The sequence below is a fragment of the Castor canadensis genome, chromosome 2 (genome assembly GCF_047511655.1).
Source record: "Castor canadensis chromosome 2, mCasCan1.hap1v2, whole genome shotgun sequence".
NCBI lineage: Eukaryota > Metazoa > Chordata > Mammalia > Rodentia > Castoridae > Castor > Castor canadensis.
The window spans coordinates 66677393-66690934 of record NC_133387.1 but is presented as its reverse complement, the minus strand read 5'-3'; the positions used below and the strand labels follow the sequence as shown (position 1 = coordinate 66690934).

The 13542-nt window shown below is 36.0% G+C and overlaps 1 protein-coding gene, 1 non-coding gene and 1 pseudogene across 16 annotated transcripts in view; 1 reads left to right on the top strand and 2 right to left on the bottom strand.

Annotated features, from left to right (window-relative positions):
- Positions 1-13542, top strand: part of Srpk2 (SRSF protein kinase 2) — a 200325-nt gene that overhangs the window by 148543 nt on the left and 38240 nt on the right. For 7 of the 15 annotated variants that reach the window (XM_074064938.1, XM_074064939.1, XM_074064937.1 and 4 more), the window contains 5 exons: positions 9482-9590; positions 10281-10368; positions 10573-10654; positions 11970-12113; positions 12649-12809. In XM_074064938.1, the coding sequence (XP_073921039.1) occupies positions 9482-9590; positions 10281-10368; positions 10573-10654; positions 11970-12113; positions 12649-12809 (584 nt within the window). Of the gene's footprint in view, positions 1-9481; positions 9591-10280; positions 10369-10572; positions 10661-11969; positions 12114-12648; positions 12810-13542 lie in introns of all 15 variants that reach the window. The other 8 variants (XM_074064945.1, XM_074064944.1, XM_074064941.1 and 5 more) reach the window with 2 other exon arrangements.
- Positions 4022-4153, bottom strand: LOC141421096 (small nucleolar RNA SNORA3/SNORA45 family). The gene has a single exon (XR_012445778.1). It is a non-coding gene; the product is annotated as a small nucleolar RNA SNORA3/SNORA45 family (small nucleolar RNA).
- On the bottom strand, positions 6854-7247 carry LOC109684281 (large ribosomal subunit protein eL31-like; annotated as a pseudogene).

The following is a 13542-nucleotide window of genomic DNA, read 5'->3' as shown; positions in this document are numbered from 1 at the left end:
GAGAAGTATGGAGGCTGGTTTAGGCCAAATTAATTTTGGTTCAACAAGAGTCAATTAAATCTCTAGACATGGCCTCTTAAAAGCAAACATTAGCCTTTCTGATCTGATGTTAACTCCTGTGTCCGCCCCAGTCTGCCATTTAAAATGTTTTCTTAAGCACTGTGATTGAGAAACAAAACAATTGCAGTTTATTCTAGACTCCAGAGTGCAGACCAGAATTTTAGATGATGACTTGCCTCAGGATGTGACTTTCATTTCCATTGTGGAGGTCTTACATTTTTGAGACACTTTTTAGAAAAATGAAAATGTGAACATCAGTATATTTTAGAAAAAATTGCTGTAGCAAATTACAAAACACCTGTGTAATGACAAATAAGATACATTGATGACAAATAAGATAGATTGTTGATCATAAAAACAGACATGTAGATTAATTTAGTTTACCTTTGTCCTGTCTGGTCATAAGAGAAATTGAGGAAAATCGTCTAAGTATGTATTTTGTTAATTTCCTACCACAAACAGCAAATTCCTAACTCACTCACTCACTCCCTCTCTCTCTCTCTCTTTTACCTAAAAACTTAACCTTCATTTTAAAGTGGCGAAGCTTGTCCATCTTCATACCAGGGAACAAAACAACAAACCACCGTTCCATCTATATCTGACTTGTACTTGAGTTCTCATATACTTAGCTTATTATGATCCGAGTAGTGTGCACTAGATGCTGAGGATACTGTCTCTAAATAAAGCATTGTTTTACAGTCTACTGGGAAGACAAGTGGGAAAATAACTGAGCTACATTATACTGTGTTGCATAACAGAACATAAGGAGGCATTATGGAAGTACATAAGAGAAGCACAGAATGGAGCCCTACCTCAGTAGGAAAATCAGGAGATACTTCTTAGGAGTGGATTTTGTTTGAATTTTTCCTGAAGAATAAGTAGTTATTATTTGTATCCCAACACTTGACTTATGTAAGAAATGATACAAATAAATGTACATAACACAACTGGCAAGTAGATGAAGAAATCATACAGTCAGATTAAGACTAATATGTACAGGTTTATTAATAAAGATCTATACGACTTGAGAGAATGTTACTAATTTGTCTCTGGTTTGTTAGTCCTCAAACAAGAAAGGATATGCAGTGGTTCTGACACTGTCAGTTATTATAACATGAGAAACTCTAGTAATTTCTCTAAGACAATTTTTTTTCTGGTACCAAAGATAGATTTTTCAAGAATGAGAGTCACCAATATTGAAATACATTACATCTGTGTAGGTAGAGGATATAAGGATATACATTGAAAACTGTTGAAAATGGGGGTGGGAGGTAAAGGGGTAAGGGAGAGTAATGGAAGGGGTTTAACAGACCAAAGTAAAGTATGCCCTCAGTGGGCATACATTGAGAAACCCATTTGAAAATCGACTTAGATATTAATAACAAAAGACAGAACTGTAAAATAGGTACAATGTGTGTGTGTGTGTGTGTGTGTGTGTGTGTGTGTGTGTGGAGGGGGTACTCGTTAGAGGCGGGAGGGTAAACGAAGGAGATTCAGGAAATCTGGTTGATGGACTTCCTATACTTATATGAAATAGAAAAAAGAAACCTCTTGGAATTGCTTTAAGTGGGGTGGGGAAGGGGGTTGAGGGAGTGAGACTGTGGAGGTAATCTCACCAATGTACAGTGTAAGCCTATTTGGAATTGTCACAATGAGTCCCCCCTGTACAATGAATATATCCTAATAAAACAAAAAATAATTTAAAAAAAAGAATGAAGACATTTCTGAGAATTTGCCCTATTTGCAAGTGGAAGAGTTAGCTTGTCACAGTTTAATAGGTGTTTGCAGAAGCCAAGAGACTTCTGAGTCAGAGACAAAGGAATTCAATTATAGCACTGCAAGCAGCTTGACCTTCATGTTCATATTGGTGCCCCTTCGCCCCCAAATCTAACCAGGTTGAATGTGGAGGCAGGCCATACACAGGGGCTTGTGGCACATCTGAGGAACTACAAGCTTAGGAAATTCCAGTTTTTCATAAGGGCCTACAATACCTTCCTCTAAGAGATACTTATTTTCCTTGTCAGCAGTCCATTCTGCCCTCTTCTCCAGAGGAAGATAGTTTTTTTGTTTTCTAGGATTGTTCACTGGAGAAACCTGTAAAAGGTAGTCTAGTACAAAGGCCATCATGGTCTCTGTTCAAAAAATGTGCAGTCAGGTGGAGAACATCAAACTAAAATAGTGTATCTTTGAATATGTGCAGGAGGAAGGATGGTATATTAGTTCCTCACAGCTGCTCTAACAAATTACCACAAATTGGTAGCTTAAGGCAACAGAAACTTATTCTCTCACAATGGTGGATGTCAGAAATCTGAACTCAAGGTGTCAGAAAGGTTGGCGGCTTCTGGAGATTCTCAAGGAGAATCTGCTCCATGCCTCTTTCTAGTTTCTGGTGGCAGCAGCAAATCTTAGTGTTCTTTTGCTTGTAGGAAGATCACTCTGATCTCTACCTCTGTCATCACATGGACTTTTTCCTTGTATCTCTTTGAGTCTCATATTTCCTTCTTTTATCCTAATGGACATGACCGCTCTTTGGATTTAGAGGCCACTGTAAGTCCAGTTTGACCTCATCTTAAGGCCCTTAATTACATCTGCAAGGATTATTTCGAGGTATAGTCACATTCACAGGTATTGGGGGTCTTTTGAGAGAGATACAGTTCAGTCCCCCTAATGATGTCATATAAATATGGTTAAGTTTGAAGTACATGATGTAAAAGCATCATTTTTTGGGGGGAGGAGGTGAGTTTAGAAACTAACCTTTTCAAATCATAAAAATTGTTCAGAAATACAGTGACATTCTTGATGACCTTCTATTTATTTATTTTGTGTGGTTATACTGTCTAGAACTTCCAGTACAATTTTGAATACAAGTGGTGAGGGCAGGCAGGAAGCATTTAGTCTTTCCTCAGTCTGTCTAATGTCTATCTGTAGGCTTTTCTTGGTTGATGTTCTGTACCTGTTTTGTTGAGGATTGTGATCAGCAAAGAGTGTTTGATATGTTGTTGTTTAACCTGTGTATATTGAGCCAATTGTAGGATTTTTTTCTTAAAAAAATTATGGTGAATTAATATTGATTGAGTTTTGAATATTAAACCAAGTTTGCATTCCTGGAATAACCCCCCCTTGGTCATGATGTGTTATCTTTTATGTATATTGTTTTATTTGGTGTTTTGAAATTTCATTTAAAGATGCTTGTTTTTTAATTTATTTATTTAGAAACAGTCTCACTTTGTAGCCCAGGCTAGCTTTGCACGCACCATCCTCCTGCCTCAGCCTCCTGAATGCTGGGATTACAGGTATGTAAGACAGGCACTATGCCTGTCTTAATTTTTTTGCATTACATCATGATCTGTGGTTTTCTTATATGCCTTTGCCTGATGTTGGAATGGCAGAAATGCTGCTGTGATTAGGAGCATTTTCTTTTTTGTGCTTTTTAGGAAGAGTTTGTGTAGAATTTATAGTATTTCTTTTATAATGTTTGGGAGGCTACACCATGCTTCTTTTTCTTCTTTTTTTTTTTTTTAATTAAAGATAGGGTCTCATGTTATAGCCTAGGCTGGTCTTGAACTTGTGGTCCTCCTGTCAAAGCTTCCTGAGTTGCTGGGATTACAGACATATGACATCACACCCTGCCAGCATACTTCATACACACACACACACTTTATTTTTTTCTTTATTGTTTTTTTTTTTTTGAAGATTTGTTAGCATTTAATGAACTTCCCTCTGTGACTTCAAGCTACCAGGACACAGGCCCCCCCAACACCCTTAATCCTCTCCTCAGCTCTTCTGCTGAAGAACTTGGCCTTCACGATGACAGGCTGCTTAGGAACCTTCCCTTTCCGCAGAACTTTGTAGTAGCCCTAGAAGGAGAGGAAGAGATTTATAATATGCCACAGCAGATACCAACTCCTTAAAGGACAAAGTAAAAAGACGTGACAACCCAAACTTTCTGGGATCCAGACTGGCATGTTTCTGATCTGGGCACTAACAGGGGCACTGATCACCCCCCACCAGTGAATCAAGACCAGCAGATTCTCTCCGAGAACTCTAGCACACCGGGACAAGTGCTGTGTCAGGATGTGACTCTATTCTTGGGTTATTTTTTTCTTTTTTGAATTCAGGGCTTTGTGCTTGCAAAGCAGATGCTCCTCCCCTTGAGCCATGCCTTCAGTCTATTTTGCTTTGTTTATTTTGGAGGTGGGACTGGCCTCAAACCACAATCCTCCCAATCTCAGCTTCCCAAGTAGCTAGGATTACAAACATGAGCCACTGGCACTCAACTAAATCCACGTTTTAAAATAGATAACAAGATTATTTAGGAATGTATTTCTTACTGTTGAAATTTTGTTGTGTTCAAGGTATTCCTCTATTTTATGTGTACTTTTATATTCCCTTATAATCCTTTGAACATCGTAAAATTCGTAGTGACATGAATTCTATCCTTCTTCATGTTGGTAATTTGTGTTAATTTTTCTTTTTTGCCTGGTCAACCTAGCCAGAAATGTATTATTTTTATTTTCTCAAAGAACCAGCTTTGGTTTCAATGATTTTCTCTATTGTTTTTATCATTTTTATTTCACTGACACTAGTTCATGTCATTACTATTTTCTTTACTTTGGGTTACATTTGTTTTTCTTTTTTTGGTTTCTTTAGGTAGAAACTAATTTGAGATTTTCCTTTCCAATATATTTGAAGCACATTTAGTGCTTCAAATTTCCTTCTAAGCACTGCTTTAACAGTTCTACAGATTGATTGGTATGTTGAGTTTTCAGTTTCATTTGAAAAATATTTTTAGTGTTTTTGTGTGTGTGTGATTTCTTCTTCAGTATGTGGATTATTTTGGAGATAATCTAATTAGTTTCCAAAATTTGACTTGTTTTAAAGTCTTAATGATTTCTGATTTAATTCTAGGTGGTCTGAGAACATTGTTGTGTAACTTGGAATTCTTCTCTTTCTGTTCAGACTTGCTTTATATGTTCCAGAACATTGTCTGTTTTGGTGAATAGCATTTGTGCACTTGAAAAGAGTATTTATTATTGAGTTTAGTGTTCTGTAAATGTCAGTTAGGTTAAGTTGATTGATAATGTGATCGGATCTTTATATCCTTCCTCATTTTTATGCACTTTCTAACAATTGGGGCAAAGAGTATTGGAATCTTCAATGACACAGAATGTGTCTATAACCTTACTGTGAACATTTTTTTTCCCCCCTCACGGCCTTTTGCTTTCTAAAGACTTGTGTGTTAAGGGTGATTCTCAAATCTTTCCTTAGTCCTTTGAAGTTTTCAGTGCTTATGTAAAGAAACCCCACAGTCAGAGCTGTGAAATTAGTATTCGCGTAAAAACAATGATACTTTTTTAGGAGTAATTGGACTTTGCTGCAAATCTTTCCAGACTCTTGCTCTCATGGAGTTCTGAACTTTTTTTGGCTGTACTGGGGATTGAACTCAGGCCTTCACCCCTGCTTGGGTGCATGAGCCATACCCCAATCCAGGTTTTGAACTTTTGATTCACTCTTGTAAACAGAATCTGTTTTTTGCTAGGCAAGGAAAAGAGAGTCATACTTATCTTTGGCCAACAAGTCTTATAACACAACCAAGAAGGAAAGATTTAGAATTTTCTTTGGAGTCTTATTACCAGTATACTTGTTTTATTTGTAGTTTTCTTGTGTGCACTGGATGGATAAAAGTATAAGAAACCATAGAAGTGAAATTAATTATTACTTAACAATCCCTTCTTGCTTTCTTTATATTTATAATCCAATTTGATATTTGTTTTTTAAGAAGAAAAGAAAAATTTCTAATTGTTACATGTATTTGTTTTATATTAAACAATACAATATAACATAGTAACCAAACCCTTAGATCATGGTGATCCTCAACTCTATGACCCTTTCTGATTTTCTCCCTCAGGCCATTATCAGGATCCCTGTGTAGCACTGTTGTTATCCTGTATTCCTTTTCTGTCTGTGAGTATAGCAGCAAAAGGAACTGAACAGAGACTGGGTCTTTGTCCAAGTTTAGGATTCCTTTTGTGCTAGACAGTGTCATGGGCTACAGCATATGCACCAGTAGCTAGTATAGTATGCTGGGAATTGGAAGTTTCAGATGGAGTTAGTGCAGTGTTTGTTTTCTCACATTCCTTGGCTGTTTGTTAGTTTGGTGTGGGGCTGCTGTGTGGTATTGTACTCTTCTTTTCTGGCAGCATGAGTTTTAGGTAGAGAAGATGCCCTTTTACCAAGGTTATTGTTCTTCGAGAAGGAAGTAAAAGATGGCCAGGAGAAACTCTTGTTTTCTGTAGCAAGGAATTATGAGAATATATAGAATATAGACTTGAACAGTTTTAAAAATAAAGGTATGTAAATGATTTTTTATTTTAAATTGTTTTTATCTTTGTGTTTAAAAATTAGCTATTTCCTCTAGTTAATGTAGTGGTGTGTAATTAGATTAGACAATATTTTAGCTCCCAGTGGGCTCCAGAGATACTGGATCCAACCATTAATTTGGTTTTGTTAAACTTTCAAAGCCCATAGAGAAGAGGAGTTCCTGCATTTCTACTGTGATTACAGTAGAAATGGTCCTCTTCCATTTTTGCTCACAAGGACAATCTGGCTGCTTGAGAATTTGAATCTGAAACATATACTAGTAATAGAGATTTCTTCTCTTTATGCATAATTAAATGATTTTAAAATCTAGAGATGTGAATGGTAGCAGTAATAATGTACTTAAATACCATATAGCTCTTTTTTTTTTTTTTTATAGATTTTGCAGTTTTGTAACTTTATTTCCACTCAGCTGTTAGTTCTCATCCACATTGACTGTCTGCAGATGTTTGAATGTTGTAACAGGAACATAGGTCATGTAAACAGAGCTTGTTTAGTGAGTCTTAATCCTCATTACGTTTTCTGGATAACCACATACAGATACCATACGGACATTCCTTATTCCTTTTGGCTCAGCCAGCTTTGTTGAGCCTGATGTCAACGCGCACATCTGGAATCCCCATCTTCTTCACAACAAATTCCCGGATCTCTTTGAGTGCCCAAGGGACACACTTCTTGAAGCCCAGTCCATGGATCCATTTGTGAATGTTGATGGTGTATTCTCGGGTTGCCACCTCGTTGATGGCAGAATGGCCCTTCTTCTTCTCACCACCCTTCTTTGTGGGAGCCATTCCACCGGGCCCAAGTTGGAAAGGAAAGAACACAAAGGATTCCCATATAGCTTTTAATAAGCCATCCAGTGTTCCCTCTGTACTTAATCAAGAAACAGTCCTCTAGTTATTAAAAAAGTAGAGCGCATTTCTTATGGGTGGACAGAGCATGAACTTTGGAGTTAACAGCTCATCCCCAGCCCTTAATATCTGATACTTCATGCTTTCTGCAACAGTATAAAAAGAATACCATATACTTTGAGTAGTGATTATAAGAACTAAGACACCAGTATTTCCTAAATACCTGTGTTGTAAAGTGTGACTCGATCCCTTAAGAAGTAGTGTCTTGAGCATATATTCTATATGTATAGAATATGCAGCATGTGCCCTGTGGTCAAGGAGTCATCTTTGCTTTACTTTTGCATTTTCCATCTTCCTTCTGCCTTCCTTTCCCCCTGTTCCTCTCCCCTGTGGAACAACACTTATAGTATGTTATAGTTTACTTTTGTTTTATGGAACTTGGATTTTGAAAGTAAAGTGCTTAGCATAGTTTTCTAATTCACACTTAATAAATGTTCATTTTCTTTTCAGTGTTAATTTGTTTAAGAACTGCGCTAGAAACCCAGAGCCCATATCTTTTAATTACCTAGATTAAACAATAAACTACTTAATAATTTGCTGTATTTTATTTCTAATTTACTATCATAGTTCATATCTCTTACCTAAAATGTTGCTCAGTGCTTTGACATTAAAATCCTGGAAAACCAAGTGCGGTTGCGGTAGGACATAAAGAACTTTAAAACTGGTCAACTTCCTGCTTCCTTAATTCACCTCAATTTAAATATTCTTAGTATTTCATGAAGTGTGACTCAGCATCCTTGAGGAGATACACAAGTATGTTAAAGAATGAAGTTTAGATACATCCTGTGCTTGCTTTGAGTCTTTCATCACTAAGCAGGAACCATCCATATCTTTCTTCAGTGATCAGTAAGAATTCTGCAATTTAAAAAATAAGAAATACCAGCAGGGGTGTTGATCAACAGCAGAGTACTTGCCCTGACATATGTAAGCCTTGGGTTCTATCTCCAATACCAGAGAGAGAAGACGACAGATGGATTTATTTTCACAGTAAAAAGACAATGTAAGTCAAATAGAAAAAACGAAAAATCTATTTCTAAGGTAGAAAAGTATTGCTTGTTTTAGAAAAAATTGGAGAAATTGGAAGAAAATGAGTAAAATATAGATGAAAAGAATAAAAGTAATTTTATATCCAAGGTTGTCCATTGCTAGCGTGTTATCCTCATGTACTGTTTGTGTATTTCACAAAAATGATGACATTTTATAAGGCCATTTTGTAGCCTGCTTATTTTAGTTAAAAAGGCAAAGTGATGGGCAGAGTGGCTCAAGTGTAGAGCTCCTGCCTAGAAAGCCTGAGGCCCTGAGTTCAAACCCGTCCTCGTTGCCCCCTCCCTCCACCCCCCCCCCCCCAAAAAAAAATAAAAGCAAAGTGAAGGCCTTTTTAGTCCACATGTCGGAAGCAGTGTTTCCTGGCAGCAGGTTAAGGTTGGAGGAAGAGTGCTATGAGGAATAAGGCTAGCTGGGAAGTAAATTAAGGTACGTATTCTATAATTCCTTATTGATTATATGTATATTGTTGGTACATGTGAAATTATGCAGAGTCAGCTTTCTATAATTTGATGAGTTTAGCTGCAGATGCAGAAAGAGTTGAATTTAACTTATTTACAAGAGGAAGTTTGTAAATGTCAAGAGTTGGTGTGTACATGGACACACCTTGTCTTAAATAAAAAGTATCAAATTAAGCCTTGGGTGGTACTTGCCTGTAATCCCAGCATTCTGGAAGTTAAGGTAGGAGGATCTTAAGTTTGAGTTCAGTGTTTGCTACATAATGAGACTCTGTCTCAAAAGATAAAGAAAAAGAAACCAAACAACAAAAAATGCAAAGAAAAACCTCGAATTATTGTTACGGAGTTCCAGATGGTTTGTTGACTTTTTGAAAGTTACTAAACCAAAATACCTAATGAAAATTTGTAAAATATTTTTCTCCTGATGAAAGGTAATCCTGAAAAAAATACTGTATTTTAAATCTTGCACTTGGTCAGCAGGTGCTCTCCCTCTTACACCACATCCCCAGCCCTATATTTTAATATGATTCTGTTATTTAGAGCTTTCTTTTAATGACATCAAGAAATAAAAAAGGAAGAGAAGAAATGTATTACTGTTTTCCTGAGATTTTGAAGTTTTTTTTTTTTAAGGTGGCTATCATCCAGTGAAAATTGGAGACCTCTTCAATGGCCGTTATCATGTCATTAGAAAGCTAGGATGGGGGCACTTCTCTACTGTCTGGCTTTGCTGGGATATGCAGTAAGTGTTCTTTGTAATTTGTGCACTCGATTTCTGGCCCAGTTCAAGATCTGTCTTCTAGGATGATATGGCCAAGGGTCATTCCTACTTTGTTGTGGCATGTGAAGTGCTACTTAGTCTGGCCTACCCACTAAGATCTCCTCCACCCCCCACCCCATCTGAAGTTCATTTGCTTGGATATTTTAAAATACTAACTTTCTTTTGGCTTTATTTCTGAAGCTTATTCCTTGAAATTTCTCTTCATGAGGGTCATACTGCTTTTGTAGTAACTCATCCAGTCAAAAAAACCATTCATATATGAAATTAAAAATGTATAGGCCTTTCAGATCAATGTTTCACAACATTATTTTAAAGCCATGAACCATAGTAAAAAACTGCATTGAGCTGCAGTACATGTATGCAATGTATGTTATATGTGTGTGCCTGTGAACTGAAACATGTAATAAGAGAGCACTTTCCCTTACTATACGTAGTAACTAACATTTTTCTAGTCTACTTTATGTTAGTTAGAAAAATTGAAGCAACAAAGCATAGAAAAGATTTACCCGTGGACCCATTATTTCATTGTGGCCCCCAATTTTGTAAAATACTATTTTAAAGGAAAGGTTATTTAAAGGTTCCTCCTTTTATAGATGTCATTATAACAATCATTTCTTCTGCTAATAATGTAAATAACTACTTTTTTTTAAGGGGGAAAAGATTTGTTGCAATGAAGGTTGTAAAAAGTGCTCAGCATTATACAGAGACAGCCTTGGATGAAATAAAATTGCTCAAATGTGTAAGTATTGCAAAAATATTGATATAAGAAAAATAAGTGGCTTATTTTAGAGAAGGGCTCTTCTGGGTGATACTAAATTAAAAGTAGAATTTTTTAATAAGTTCAAACACTAAATCTTTTATTTGCAAAATATCACTTTGTTGGTTGATATATGGAAAAAATTCTCCATTTTAAACTCCCCTGTTCTTGTTTTTCTTTGCATAGGTTCGAGAAAGTGATCCCAGTGATCCAAACAAAGACATGGTGGTCCAGCTCATTGATGACTTCAAGATTTCAGGCATGAATGGTATACGTATCCTTTACTTCTTGGTGACTGAATTATAATGTACTTTGTCTTTTTACTTTAAAAAAGTAGAATTATTTCAAGCCCCTGTAAACTTCTGTTTGCTGCTGTATCCCCTCCACATGAAGCTTCTAGAATCGTTGCATAGTCTTAGAACTTGGTACAACTATAGTGGTCTGGTTTGCTGGGTGTTTTTTGTCTTTTGTTTTAAAATAACAACCTGGCTTGATTTTGGATAGTTAATTATTGGTCTTTTTCTTTTAGTAATTTTGGTGAAATTTATTTTTCTGAAGTGTTTGTGGAATATATATTAGCACTTCTTTATGCTTTAAACCTTTTAAAATCAGTGCATACGGCCCATGTATGTATGTCCCAATGTCTGCAAAACACCGTATGACTCAATAAAAGGAAAAATGCTCTGCTACTGCCGATACCCCAAAATTGCATTTGAGTACTATCAGTATTAATCAATACCAATTAACTCTTAAGTTCTGCTTCTAGGATTATACTGCTGAGTCTTTCAGAAAACCATCTTTCTTCCAGGTGAACATGAAGCTTTTTGTTTGTTTGTTTTTGGTTTTAAGTGATAATAAGGATCAAACCCAAGACCTCAAGCATGCTAAGCAAGTGCTTTACCACTAAGCCACTCCTCAAGCCCGTGGTTTTATTTATTTTACTCAGTTTGTTTACTTTGCAAATGGCAAGTAAAAGTAAAGTGATGTATTTTCTGTACTGGTAGGTAAATGGAAGAGACCATCATTGTTTTTCTAGTAAAACTTTTTTTTATGAAAAGTTTGACACATGTATAAAAATAAAGTGTAGTACAGTAAATTTCCATAAATCCATGTTTACAAATTTAGTAATTACCAAGGTCTAGCTGTGTTTTCTCTATTCTTTCTCTCTGGCAGAATTACTTTAAAGCAAAATTCTAGAAGTCATGTCCTTTTACCTCTGTAAATGTCAGTGTGCATCCTTAACAAAAGTGTGGATTTTTTTTAATGTAACTTTAAAACTCACTGAATAATATTAATAATAATTTGTTGATGGTTTTATAAAAATCACTTTTTAAAAGATTTGTTAGAATCACATTTCAACAAACAGATTGCTTTCTTCTAAATCCTCTTCCTCCTAAGTCTGTTTCATTTTATTTTAGTTGTGTGGTTGGAGATTAAATTGTTCAATTTACATTTGTTTCCTGAAAACGAAATTATCCTGATGGAAATGAATGATTCTTGAAAGCTGAGTTTCTCTTGGTCAGCTGTAAGATTAGATATTCCTCTTGCTTTTTTAAAAAGGATGGCTTAAATCCTTATTCTAGGTCCTGTTGGAAAAGAAATATGTCTAGCCAGAAAGAAGATGGATGGACCAAAGACATTTTACGACTCTCTCTTGTGGAATAACAGTTTTGACTGTGCTGCCAAGTTATTTTGGTGCCTGTTGTTTTGGAGGGACCCAGAAGCAAGTGAGTTTTGGGTTGTGGAAAAGAGGTTTGACTTTCCTCCCTGTGGAGGAATGGCATGAATATATTTTATGACCAATTTGGTAGGTTATTGTTCTGGAAGGTCAGTGACTGGCTAGAATTTCAGTTTCTTTGAATACCTTTATGGCTTTGATAGTGGTGATGTTTTCATAGGTATGTTCTGATCCCCAAATGTATCAAGATGTGTACATTAAATAAATATGTTTTTATGTGTTGACCCTACCTCTGCTAAGTGCTTTAAAATGTTGCACTCAGGAATTTCAGATTCCTGAGTTTTCATTATTACGTGCGGTTCTTAATATCGCATGTTAAATTGTGATTGTAAATTCTTTAATAGCTGCCTGTAGGATTAAAATGGTTCAAGTCATGCAGTAAGATATTATTGAAGAAAAAGGTTAAATTGGTCTTTTATTTAGGCAGGAAACAGCAGCTTACTGCTTTTGGTATTATGGATAATATTGATGTGATGTTTTATGAAACAAACATTTTGCAAGTGATACAATGATGCTGCTTTCAGTAACTGCCTCAGTCTGGGAAATGTATCCTCAAATGATCCTTAACCGTGTCACAGATGTCTGTATGGTCTTTGAAGTGCTTGGCCACCATCTCCTCAAGTGGATCATCAAGTCTAACTATCAAGGCCTCCCAGTACGTTGTGTGAAGAGTATCATTCGACAGGTGAGGTTTCTGAGGATGCCCTCACCTATAATACTCAATTGGCTAGCCTTTCACTCTGGATTTGTTTTTTACACACACACACACGGGGTGGGGGAGGAGAGAGAGACAAACAGACAGACAGAGACAGATACAGTCACTCCCTGTGCAACCCAGTTTGGCCCATAACTTGCTATGTAGTCTAGGTTGGCCTTGAACTCATGATCCTGCCTCAGCCTCCTGAGTACTGGGATTACAAGTGTGCACCACCATTCCTGACTTGGATTTCTATTTGTAATACACAGATGAATAATATTTTGAACTCTTATTAAGTCAATTTTGTATTTATATAATGTATACTATGATGTGTTGTAAAAGCAAGCAATATGTGAAGGCTAGATATACATTGCTCTTTGTATCTCAGTCCTTTTTTAAGGTTAGTGATTTAATCACAAATTATTGATTTAGTATACTCAAGACAAAGCATTCCACTTAATTCCTCAGAATAATTGAGGTCAAGTAATTGATTGTGTTTATTTACTATTTCTAACTATCCTTGCATGGAGGGAAAATCAAAGATAACTTAAGTTGTTACAAATTCTCAGTTATAAGGGGAAATAATAGGATATAACTTACAGTGTATAATATTATACACTTAAAATTTGCAGGATAGATCTTATATATTTTACCAGACACAGAAGATAACTGTGACATAAAGGATAGATTAGTTTGTGATAATCATTACACAATGTATACA